This window comes from Coregonus lavaretus (genome assembly GCF_964263955.1).
Source record: "Coregonus lavaretus genome assembly, contig: HAP1_SCAFFOLD_1574, whole genome shotgun sequence".
NCBI lineage: Eukaryota > Metazoa > Chordata > Actinopteri > Salmoniformes > Salmonidae > Coregonus > Coregonus lavaretus.
Window position 1 is genome coordinate 1 of NW_028157771.1, and position 13360 is coordinate 13360.

The 13360-nt window shown below is 46.1% G+C and overlaps 1 protein-coding gene across 1 annotated transcript; it reads right to left on the bottom strand.

Moving 5' to 3' along the window:
* Positions 1-9336: 9336 nt before the first annotated feature.
* Positions 9337-12553, bottom strand: LOC311124954 (LIM domain only protein 3-like; the record flags this gene model as incomplete). The annotated part of the gene is made up of 2 exons (XM_084199048.1): positions 9337-9554; positions 12496-12553. The coding sequence occupies 2 exons, from the start codon at positions 12551-12553 to the stop codon at positions 9337-9339; spliced, it is 276 nt and encodes a 91-aa protein (XP_084055174.1).
* Between the last annotated feature and the right edge of the window lie 807 nt (positions 12554-13360).

Consider the following 13360-nt stretch of genomic DNA (forward strand, 5'->3'; position numbering starts at 1 on the left):
TCTCTCTCTCAGGTTCTCTTGCTCAGTTTCTCTCTCTCTCTCTCTCTCTCTCTCTCTCTCTCTCTCATCTCTCTCTCTCTCCTCTCTCTCTCTCTCTCTCTCTCTCTCTCTCTCTCTCTCTCACACACTCTCAGTCTCTCTCTCTCAGTTACTTTCTCTCTCTTCCAGTCTTATCAGGCTGTACCAAGCAGTACATATCAGCGGCATATGCATAAACAGCAGCAGCACTGTTACCATTATTATCATCAATAGACTCTCTAAAATGGGCCTACAACATTTCCTTCCCTATATCAAAACCAAGAATGCATCCCAAATGGCACCCTATTCCCTATGGGCCCTGATCAAAAGTAGTGCACTAGAAAGGGAACAGGGTGCCAATTTAGGACGGAACCCCAAAGAAACAAATCAGGCAGCCGGAGATAACACCTTCTATCAATAACTATGAAGTGACTGTCTCCATATCAACCTGTTTAGAATCCTCCTCCAGCTCTACACCACTCTGTTGATCATAGTAGCCAGGCAAGACAGAGACTAGGGCTTTCCGTCCCAAATGGCACCCCTATCCCCCTACATAGTGCACTACTTTCGACTGGAGTGCAGAGAGCGCCCCCCCTGGTCAAAAGTAGTGCACTATAAAGGGAACAGGGTGCTTTTCAGTGGTTGAGACCTAGCTACATTTTTGTCTTTCCTCATGTAATGAGTTTTTAGGTGCGTCGTGTTGCGATAGGGGATTATTATTTCTCCACTGGGGGGGGGGGGGGATCCCATCGCTCGGTGGCTTTGTCGCAAATGGCACCCTATTCCCTATATGGTGCACTACTTTAGACCAGAGCACTATGGACTGCTCCTATGGGCCCTGGTCTAAAGTAGTGCACTCTATAGTGAATAGGGTGCCATTTGGGACAGTGTTGTAGACCCCTGAAGAATTCTATTAACCCTGGATATGTCTGCTTTAATAACATCCCACCCTGCTTAGCACCGGCAGATTGATTCTGAGGGGGGGGGGGGGGGGGGCAAGCGGGGGCGAGATGGGTGGAGGGTTATAATGAAGGATAGAATAATGTATTTTTAACAGAATGTCTCAAATGTAATAGAAACAGAGGGACACGGAGAAGTCATCTACTGTTTCCCACCATCCATCACCATCCATCACCATCCATCACCATCCATCACAATCCATCACCATCCCCACATGTCCATCCATCACCATCCATCACCATCCCCACATGTCCATCCATCACCATCCATCACCATCATCACCATCCATCACCATCCATCACCATCCATCACCATCCATCACCATCCTTCACCATCCCCACATGTCCATCCATCACCATCCATCACCATCCATCACCATCCATCACCATCCATCACCATCCCCACATGTCCATCCATCACCATCCATCACCATCCATCACCATCCATCACCATCCCCACATGTCCATCCATCACCATCCATCACCATCCATCACCATCCTTCACCATCCCCACATGTCCATCCATCACCATCCACCACCATCCACCACCATCCATCACCATCCCCACATGTCCATCCATCACCATCCATCACCATCCATCACCATCCATCACCATCCATCACCATCCATCACCATCCCCACATGTCCATACCATCCTAGCTCTAAAATGACTCTACCTTTCCAAGGTAGAAATGTTTCAGGGTGTGTGTGTGAAAAGGTCTGTTAGTCTGTTGGGTTGCTGCGGCCGTCCATTGATTGCTTCAGATTGAGACTGGCTGGGTTTCTTTGTTGCTCTAGTCTGCAAATCTGATCAGATGGGGAGTGGAGTCCTGTGGTTGTGTGTGCGGTTATGTGTGTGTGTGGTTGTGTGTGTGGTTATGTATGTGTGTGTGTGTATGATTATGTGTGTGTGTGTGTGTGTGAGTCTGCATGGTTGGCTATATTTGCTATTCATTAGCCCACAGAGAGGAGATGTCAGAGCGTGTGTGTGTGTGTGTGTGTGTGTGTGTGTGTGTGTGTGTGTGTGTGTGTGTGTGTGTGTGTGTGTGTGTGTGTGTGTGTGTGCCCCTAACCGGATAGAAAAGCACCTTGAACTTTTGACGATGAAACAATAACATGCTGGAATTGGACTACGTCCCAAATGGCACCCTATTCCCTATATAGTGCACTACTTTTGACCAAGGAGCCTCAGCAGTGCACCACTGTGTAGGGTATAGGGTGCCATTTGTAACCCAGCCTTGGTCTCCCCCTTCGCCTGCACAGGCGGCTCTTCCCTACAAGCCAACGGAATACAGACTGGCTGGCTGAGACTAAATGGTGCCTGGTATTGTAACATGTCTGCCGATGTGAAAACATCATACAGAGAGGATTCTGTGTAACACATCGACTGGGTTAACAATGACGACGGTATTAACAAGATTTGTTTCCGATATTCTGTAGGTATTTTTAACGTAAACAACATTGTTTCTGAGGTTTGAGAGCAACACCAGATACATTTCCGAAATGCCATCCCCGAACATTACAGTACACCTGCTAAATACTTCTCTCTGCGCTGTGTTTCAAGGCCCGGGCCTGTGCAGGGTGGACTGAAGGCTTGGAGGGGCCTAGCCTAGTTAAAGAGCTTTACTTTCTGGAAGATAGTCTGTGTCCTGGCCCCTTTGGCAGTACCTCACAGGAGTGACTCCCCAAAGACCGTTTGTGTTCCGCAGCTTTAATGGATGAGGGCTTCCCTCTCCTCCTCCATGCAGACATTGAAATGGACGGTGTCGCTCTGCTTTGCTTTCAATGCACCAGGCTCCTAGCTAGCACCGATTATGAGCCCGCCGCAGCCCTGAGGTAGCCCGACGAGCTCGCTAAACATACGCGGTGTCCAGAGACAAACCCCACGTCTATATATGTTACACGTCCCTTGGTATGAGCCCTGGAGGCCAACCCAGGAGCTCAGGGAGACAGGGTGAATGTTACTGTCAGCATGCGACCTCGGGAGACAAAAACGCTGTTCAGTGTTCGACAGAGACAATGAAAACGGCTTGCCAGGACAGACGAGAGTTTCGACAGCAAGCTACCTGTCTTCTCGGCTCTGTTGAAGGTAATGAGAGTATATAACCGTGCTGCGTGAGAGTAGCCTATTGGATGAGACAAGCCGAGAGTATGTGTCACTGTGATCTGGGGTTGATATGACATCGTTCACTGGATACTTCTGGCAAGAGAAAGGCAGAGAGGCTGACCCTCCTCAGCTCTCCTTTAAAGGGATACTTCGGCATTTTGGCAATGAGGCCCTTTATCTACTTCCCCGGAGTCAGATGAACTCGTGGATAATATTTCTATATCTCTGTGTCCAGTATGAAGGAAGTTAGAGGTAGTTTTGCGAGCCAATGCTAACTAGCGTTAGCGCGAGTTAGCAACTTTAAGGGAAGTTGCTAACTAGCGCTAGTTAGCAACTTCCCTTAAACTGCACACAGAGATATACAAATGGTATCCACTAGTTCATCTGACTCTGGGGAATTAGATAAAGGGCCTCATTGCCAAAATCCCAAAGTATCCATTTAAACTAGGAGCTACAGAGATATTGTTTCAGCTGTCTTTTAAACTAGGAGCTACAGAGATATTGTTTCAGCTCTATTTAAACCACAGACTCGTCACAAAGCTAAAGTCCTTCCACAGAGACTACAGTACTGTAGCTGTTGTTTCTTTACCTTCAGAAGCTATTTAACATCTTTAAAGGAGGCAGCTGGCTGCAGCACAGCAGGTAGACCTCTGGCATACAGCTGGGTTGGGGCAGGAGGTCCCTTCAGGGAGATGAGAAGACATGGTGGTCCTCAACTAAACAACCCAGTCCCCTCCACGTCTCAACACCTCTATAGAAGCCAAGAGGAAGTCATTGAGGGCCGATTTAAACAATGGGACGATTATAAAGGACCCCTCTTGTAGCCTCAATATATAGCAGAGGCACCCCTAACCCCAATTACACCCCTAACCCCCCTAACACACCTCTAACATCCCTAACCCCAATTACACCCCTAACCCCCCTAACACACCTCTAACATCCCTAACCCCAATTACACCCCTAACCCCCCTAACACACCTCTAACATCCCTAACCCCAATTACACCCCTAACCCCCCTAACACACCTCTAACATCCCTAACCCCAATTACACCCCTAACCCCCCTAACACACCTCTAACATCCCTAACCCCAATTACACCACTAACCCCCCTAACACACCTCTAACACCCCTAACCCCCCTAACACACCTCTAACACCCCTAACCCCAATTACACCACTAACCCCCCTAACACACCTCTAACATCCCTAACCCCAATTACACCCCTAACCCACCTCTAACATCCCTAACCCCAATTACACCCCTAACCCCCCTAACACACCTCTAACATCCCTAACCCCAATTACACCCCTAACCCCCCTAACACACCTCTAACATCCCAAACCCCAATTACACCCCTAACCCCCCTAACACACCTCTAACATCCCTAACCCCAATTACACCCCTAACCCCCCTAACACACCTCTAACATCCCTAACCCCAATTACACCCCTAACCCCCCTAACACACCTCTAACATCCCTAACCCCAATTACACCCCTAACCCCCCTAACACACCTCTAACATCCCTAACCCCAATTACACCCCTAACCCCCCTAACACACCTCTAACATCCCTAACCCCAATTACACCACTAACCCCCCTAACACACCTCTAACATCCCTAACCCCAATTACACCCCTAACCCCCCTAACACACCTCTAACATCCCTAACCCCAATTACACCCCTAACCCCCCTAACACACCTCTAACATCCCTAACCCCAATTACACCCCTAACCCCCCTAACACACCTCTAACATCCCTAACCACAATTACACCCCTAACCCCCCTAACACCCCTCTAACACCCCTCTAACACCCCTCTAACACCCCTCTAACACCCCTCTAACACCCCTATCACACCCCTCTAACACCCCTCTAACACCCATCTAACACCCCTCTAACACCAATCTATCACCCCTCTAACACCCCTCTAACACCCCTCTAACACCCCTCTATCACCCCTCTAACACCCATCTAACCCCTCTAACACCCCTCTAACACCACTCTAACACCCCTCTAACCCCTCTAACACCCCTCTAACACCAATCTATCACCCCTCTAACACCCCTCTAACACCCCTCTAACCCCTCTAACACCCTCTAACACCCCTCTAACACCACTCTAACACCCCTCTAACCCCTCTAACACCCCTCTAACACCAATCTATCACCCCTCTAACACCCCTCTAACACCCCTCTAACACCCCTCACCCCTCTAACACCCCTCTAACCCCTCTAACACCCTCTAACACCCCTCTAACACCCCTCTAACACCCCTCACCCCTCTAACACCCCTCTAACACCCTCTAACACCCCTCTAATACCCCTCACCCCTCTACCACCCCTCTAACACCCATCTAACACCCCTCTAACACCCATCTAACTCCTCTAACACCCCTCTAACACCCCTCTAACACCCCTCTAACACCCCTCTAACACCCCTCTAACACCCCTCTATCACCCCTATAACACCCCTCTAACACCCCAAACACAACAAGGAAACAGGTAAAAGGATGAATCTAAGGGTAGCTAACCAGGTCCCTACTTCACTGTGAATAATATAAGGGTAGCTAACCAGGTCACTACTTCACTGTGAATAATATAAGGGTAGCTAACCAGGTCACTACTTCACTGTGAATAATCTAAGGGTAGCTAACCAGGTCACTACTTCACTGTGAATAATCTAAGGGTAGCTAACCAGGTCCCTACTTCACTGTGAATAATCTAAGGGTAGCTAACCAGGTAACTACCTCACTGTGATTAATCTAAGGGTAGCTAACCAGGTCACTACTTCACTGTGAATAATCTAAGGGTAGCTAACCAGGTCCCTACTTCACTGTGAATAATCTAAGGGTAGCTAACCAGGTCACTACTTCACTGTGATTAATCTAAGGGTAGCTAACCAGGTCACTACTTCACTGTGATTAATCTAAGGGTAGCTAACCAGGTCACTACTTCACTGTGATTAATCTAAGGGTAGCTAACCAGGTCCCTACTTCACTGTGAATAATCTAAGGGTAGCTAACCAGGTCACTACTTCACTGTGAATAATCTAAGGGTAGCTAACCAGGTCACTACTTCACTGTGAATAATCTAAGGGTAGCTAACCAGGTCACTACTTCACTGTGAATAATCTAAGGGTAGCTAACCAGGTCACTACTTCACTGTGAATAATCTAAGGGTAGCTAACCAGGTCACTACTTCACTGTGAATAATCTAAGGGTAGCTAACCAGGTCACTACTTCACTGTGAATAATCTAAGGGTAGCTAACCAGGTCCCTACTTCACTGTGAATAATATAAGGGTAGCTAACCAGGTCACTACTTCACTGTGAATAATCTAAGGGTAGCTAACCAGGTCACTACTTCACTGTGAATAATCTAAGGGTAGCTAACCAGGTCACTACTTCACTGTGAATAATCTAAGGGTAGCTAACCAGGTCACTACTTCACTGTGAATAATCTAAGGGTAGCTAACCAGGTCACTACTTCACTGTGAATAATCTAAGGGTAGCTAACCAGGTCACTACTTCACTGTGAATAATCTAAGGGTAGCTAACCAGGTCACTACTTCACTGTGAATAATCTAAGGGTAGCTAACCAGGTCACTACTTCACTGTGAATAATCTAAGGGTAGCTAACCAGGTCACTACTTCACTGTGAATAATCTAAGGGTAGCTAACCAGGTCACTACTTCACTGTGAATAATCTAAGGGTAGCTAACCAGGTCCCTACTTCACTGTGATTAATCTAAGGGTAGCTAACCAGGTCACTACTTCACTGTGAATAATCTAAGGGTAGCTAACCAGGTCACTACTTCACTGTGAATAATCTAAGGGTAGCTAACCAGGTCACTACTTCACTGTGAATAATCTAAGGGTAGCTAATCAGGTCACTACTTCACTGTGAATAATCTAAGGGTAGCTAACCAGGTCACTACTTCACTGTGATTAATCTAAGGGTAGCTAACCAGGTCACTACTTCACTGTGAATAATCTAAGGGTAGCTAACCAGGTCACTACTTCACTGTGAATAATCTAAGGGTAGCTAACCAGGTCCCTACTTCACTGTGAATAATATAAGGTTAGCTAACCAGGTCCCTACTTCACTGTGAATAATCTAAGAGTAGCTAACCAGGTCACTACTTCACTGTGAATAATCTAAGAGTAGCTAACCAGGTCACTACTTCACTGTGAATAATCTAAGGGTAGCTAACCAGGTCACTACTTCACTGTGAATAATCTAAGGGTAGCTAACCAGGTCACTACTTCACTGTGAATAATCTAAGGGTAGCTAACCAGGTCACTACTTCACTGTGATTAATCTAAGGGTAGCTAACCAGGTCACTACTTCACTGTGAATAATATAAGGTTAGCTAACCAGGTCACTACTTCACTGTGAATAATATAAGGGTAGCTAACCAGGTCACTACTTCACTGTGAATAATATAAGGGTAGCTAACCAGGTCACTACTTCACTGTGAATAATCTAAGGGTAGCTAACCAGGTCACTACTTCACTGTGAATAATCTAAGGGTAGCTAACCAGGTCACTACTTCACTGTGAATAATCTAAGGGTAGCTAACCAGGTCCCTACTTCACTGTGAATAATATAAGGGTAGCTAACCAGGTCACTACTTCACTGTGAATAATCTAAGGGTAGCTAACCAGGTCCCTACTTCACTCTGAATCATATAGGGGGAGCTAACCAGGTCCCTACTTCACTGTGAATAATATAAGGGTAGCTAACCAGGTCCCTACTTCACTGTGAATAATATAAGGGTAGCTAACCAGGTCCCTACTTCACTGTGAATAATATAAGGGTAGCTAACCAGGTCCCTACTTCACTGTGAATAATATAAGGGTAGCTAACCAGGTCCCTACTTCACTGTGAATAATATAAGGGTAGCTAACCAGGTCCCTACTTCACTGTGAATAATATAAGGTTAGCTAACCAGGTCACTACTTCACTGTGAATAATATAAGGGTAGCTAACCAGGTCACTACTTCACTGTGATTAATCTAAGGGTAGCTAACCAGGTCCCTACTTCACTGTGAATAATCTAAGGGTAGCTAACCAGGTCACTACTTCACTGTGATTAATCTAAGGGTAGCTAACCAGGTCACTACTTCACTGTGAATAATATAAGGGTAGCTAACCAGGTCACTACTTCACTGTGAATAATCTAAGAGTAGCTAACCAGGTCACTACTTCACTGTGAATAATCTAAGGGTAGCTAACCAGGTCACTACTTCACTGTGAATAATATAAGGGTAGCTAACCAGGTCCCTACTTCACTGTGAATAATCTAAGGGTAGCTAACCAGGTCACTACTTCACTGTGAATAATATAAGGGTAGCTAACCAGGTCCCTACTTCACTGTGAATAATATAAGGGTAGCTAACCAGGTCACTACTTCACTGTGATTAATCTAAGGGTAGCTAACCAGGTCCCTACTTCACTGTGAATAATCTAAGGGTAGCTAACCAGGTCACTACTTCACTGTGATTAATCTAAGGGTAGCTAACCAGGTCACTACTTCACTGTGAATAATCTAAGGGTAGCTAACCAGGTCCCTACTTCACTCTGAATCATATAGGGGGAGCTAACCAGGTCCCTACTTCACTGTGAATAATATAAGGGTAGCTAACCAGGTCCCTACTTCACTGTGAATAATATAAGGGTAGCTAACCAGGTCCCTACTTCACTGTGAATAATATAAGGGTAGCTAACCAGGTCCCTACTTCACTGTGAATAATATAAGGGTAGCTAACCAGGTCCCTACTTCACTGTGAATAATATAAGGGTAGCTAACCAGGTCCCTACTTCACTGTGAATAATATAAGGTTAGCTAACCAGGTCACTACTTCACTGTGAATAATATAAGGGTAGCTAACCAGGTCACTACTTCACTGTGATTAATCTAAGGGTAGCTAACCAGGTCCCTACTTCACTGTGAATAATCTAAGGGTAGCTAACCAGGTCACTACTTCACTGTGATTAATCTAAGGGTAGCTAACCAGGTCCCTACTTCACTGTGAATAATCTAAGGGTAGCTAACCAGGTCACTACTTCACTGTGAATAATATAAGGGTAGCTAACCAGGTCTCTACTTAGTTGTGCCAAAGATGTTAGAACAACAAAGGTGAAGTTAGCCGAGTGGAATTGTTGAATCGTGGTAGTGTGTGGATAGAATGAACCCTTTACAGGACAGTAGGTACAGTATTGTAGTGTGGTAATCACTAGTATTGTCTTACCGTAGGTAATCTCTCCGACAGAGGATGAGGTTGGCTTTGGTATAGAGCGTGGAGCCCACCTCTCCCAGCCTGCAGTCACAGCAGGCACACTTCAGACAGTCCTCGTGCCAGTATTTGTCCAGGGCCTTGAGGAGGTAGCGGTCCTTAATCTTCCGGTTGCAGCCGGCACAGCCCTTCGGCTTGGTGTCCGGCTGGACGGAGAGCATTTGTATACCTGGGAGGAGAAGAGATGTTAGAGCGATAAAGAACAGTGAACAGTGAACAATGAACACTTTGAACAGTGTCTCCGTCGCATGCTGGACGGTGGCCATTTGTATACCCGGAGGGGTGGAGGAGAAGAGCACGTTAGACCAGTGAAAAACCAACAGGGATAACGCTATGCTAACTGTTAGTGCTCAGATAATGCTATACTAACTCTTAGTGCTCAGATAATGCTAACTGTTAGTGCTCAGATAATGCTATGCTAACTGTTAGTGCTCAGATAATGCTATACTAACTCTTAGTGCTCAGATAATGCTAACTGTTAGTGCTCAGATAATGCTATGCTAGCTGTTAGTGCTCAGATTATGCTATGCTAACTGTTAGTGTTCAAATAATGCTATGCTAAGTGTTAGTGCTCAGATAATGCTAACTTGATAGTGCCCAAGAGAAACAGGTCCACTGATGAACATTGGGGGACATCCTGAGCAAATATACAGAGAAACCATCCTGTAGGCTTACATTCTTAACACAACACACACACACACACACACACAACGATACATACATGAAGCCATGGATCCAAATGTCTTCCTACAAATCTCCACTTTTTCTCCCTGTCCTCCTCTCTCTCTCTCTCTCTCTCTCTCTCTCTCTCTCTCTCTCTCTTTCTCTCTAGTGGGACAGGGAGTGGTCTAAGTAGTGCAGGTTTCTGGGTATTGTTAGGGTTCTAAACAGGGGCGTGAAGCGGCTTTGTTGGGGTGTGTGGGGGGGGGGGGGGGGCCCGCACCAGACCTCAATTAGTATTCTAGCTCCATCCTGAGGAGGGGAGCCTGCCCCCGCTTCCCTTTGTTACCCCCTATTCACCATACACACATGCTCTCTGGCACACGCACACACACACACACACACACACACACACACACACACACACACACACACACAATCACATACGCACACACACACACACACACACACACACACTGAAAGTTCCTCTTTCAACTGTGTCCAGGGCTGAGGTTTAAATGCGTTTGTTACTCCGTGAAGAGTGTGGGACTGTTTGCAAACAATTAATTGTTTATGTGTTTTGTGGCTGCATTGTCAAAATAAGCTGTTTTCCCGAAACTGTATGAGGAACAGGCTACCGTTTACTTGTTGACAATTGCTTATTACATAGTTACAAGTGGTACAATGGCATGACCCCGGCATCTGCAATTATAACACACCATTGAAAACAGACAACACAATACTCTAATCTAAACTAATACAGCTACTGCCAAATGATCCCCCCCCCCCCACATAGAAAGTGTATGACAATGACCTTTCTGATTATGCATGAACATGTATGAACAGTGACCACTACAATGCTAACACAACCAAGGCGATAGGGGTTTGATGCATCAATGGTGCATCAAACCCCTATCGTTCCATCAACAACACCTTCCACCGGGGGCCTCTGTCAGGGTCATTCCACTAGATCAGTCTATGCACTACTCACAGAACCGCAATAGTGCTTTTTCCTGAAAGCTCTCGTTCAGATCCCATTCAAAGTAATGCTTTTTAATCAGAGGGAAAGAAAACAACCGAGGATTGTACATCAAACGGGTACCGCCGTAATGATCCAAGTCCCATTTTTCTTTCTGTTGCGTTTGAAACTGTTGAGCCGCTAATTGGCCTGATTGAATTGTGTGAGGGCTCTGCGCCCATTGTTCAATACCACTCATCCGCACACAGCCCGGTCTCATCCCTCCGTTAGCACAACAAAGTCACCGCCACTCATTACCAACCAAACAACCCAAAGAAGTAAGAGTTTCGTCTCCCCTCCTCTCACTCTGCAATCAAGTTTAGGACCCCGTCTGAATTGATTCCCCACCGGATTAGTTTCTCAGAGCAACAGAAGCGCTATTATGTTCCGTCGGGATAGCTACATGGAAGGATTTTGGCCACTTCGATTTTCATAGAATTGACGACGGAGGGGAAGCGTCGAACTAAATATCAATTTTTCCATAAAGGGAAGGAAATCACAGCTGCTTTCTGGGACCTAAAGATATATATTTTCTATAGCCTTCCCACTTGGCACACACTGTTTGAATAAGCGTTGTTTCCACGTAATTTCAATGAAACTACGTTGAACCGACGTGGAATAGACGTTGAATTGACGTCTGTGCCCAGTGGGTAGGCTCAATGATTCGGATGCTATAGCATTGCCTCCTCTGCCTCTGTAGGATCGATAGGGTAGTGGCACATTCTGAATCACATAGCCTACTGTAGCCTATTCCTGTATGTCACTGTATCTCTCTCCCCCCCCTCCCTAAAAACGGAGGTAAAATGCTGTCTGCTGCCTGACACATGAAGGCGAAGAGAGAGAGAGAGCAAACAGCCGCGCGCAAAGTACCAATTTGATTCCCCCTTTCAACCGCATCACAGCTGCGCGAGACGGAGATGCTGACATTTCACCCGGTTATCAGTTTAATTACGGTTGCCATGGCAGCAGAGTGCTCGGTAAAAGGCCAATAAGGGATTTGCTGCTATAGAGAACTCCATTTTTTTTGATGCAGCTCGCAACACGACGGCGGAAAACAGAACAAGAGAGAGGAGAAAGATTGAGAGAGATGGAATGGTAAATTCGTAGCCTTCAAGCGCTGTGTACATACATTGTAAATGTGTGTTAATGGCAGTGCCAGTAGTTTTTGATAATTTTTTTCTCTCAATCTCTATTGAATGATTAGATTAGATAGTCTAACCAGTGAACAGTCAATTATGCTACAGCACGGATAGATAGACTCCACGTGAAGGACCGCTAGATAACAATCAGACAAGACTGAAACATCATCTAACTTCTCCGCTCCGCACATCGCATCGAAGCATCAATAAATAACCTCACAGAGCCACGCATTTACAAACGCAAGCCAAGCCTGGCTACAGAACAATACCGCAAAGAAACCTCTTTCTCTTACCGAAACTTTTCTCCCTTTTCTGCATTTGTTGACCCTCTTCGGGAGCCCGAACCACCATGCAACAAGAGATCAGTCCAAGGCCAGAACCAAATTCCCCCGATGGATTATCTCTCTAGCCAAGTGAACGATCAGACAGCTGTATGCACGCACGCTCCGTTTTCTCACCGAGGGTGGCTCGCTTTTGTTATATGTAACAATCCACCTCCTCCGCACTCACAAAAAAAAAAAAAAACAGAATGGAAAAGGAGAGAGAGACACGGGTCCGCTATACACCCTGCGCCACACGGGTGATGTAAAACCGCGTTTGTCACAACAGTGGTCGACTATGAAATTAAATCGGCCAGCCAGCACACAGCGCAGTCAGTCGCAGGGAGCTTGGCGAGTGACAGACAGCGAACAAATGACAGCAGATGACAAAGGCGTATGCTTACCCCTTCACGGCGCCCTAATCTCCTAACATAATCCTATCGTGCTCTGCGCTCGTACTGCCAGTAACAGGCTATACCCCAGGGATCATCAACTACGTTCAGCCGCAGGACGATCTTTTCTTGCGCGGATGGTCAGGGGGGGGCCGAAACGTAATTACAAATAATTTGTAGACTGTAAATTGACCGCAGGAAGACCCAAACATATTAAGTATTTGACTAAACAAAATCATTTCAAACCTTGTTTACATTTGTTTAGATCAGATATATCTCCCTATTATGCATGGGAATACTATGGAAACAGATTTCCAAAATTAAAATGACTCGGAGCTGATTTGCTGGTGTTTGTACAGTATTTTATGTCCAACAATTGTTTAGAAAACTTTGGGGGGAGGGGGAAATAAAATCACCCCAGGGCCAAATTCGGCCCGCAGGCCGCC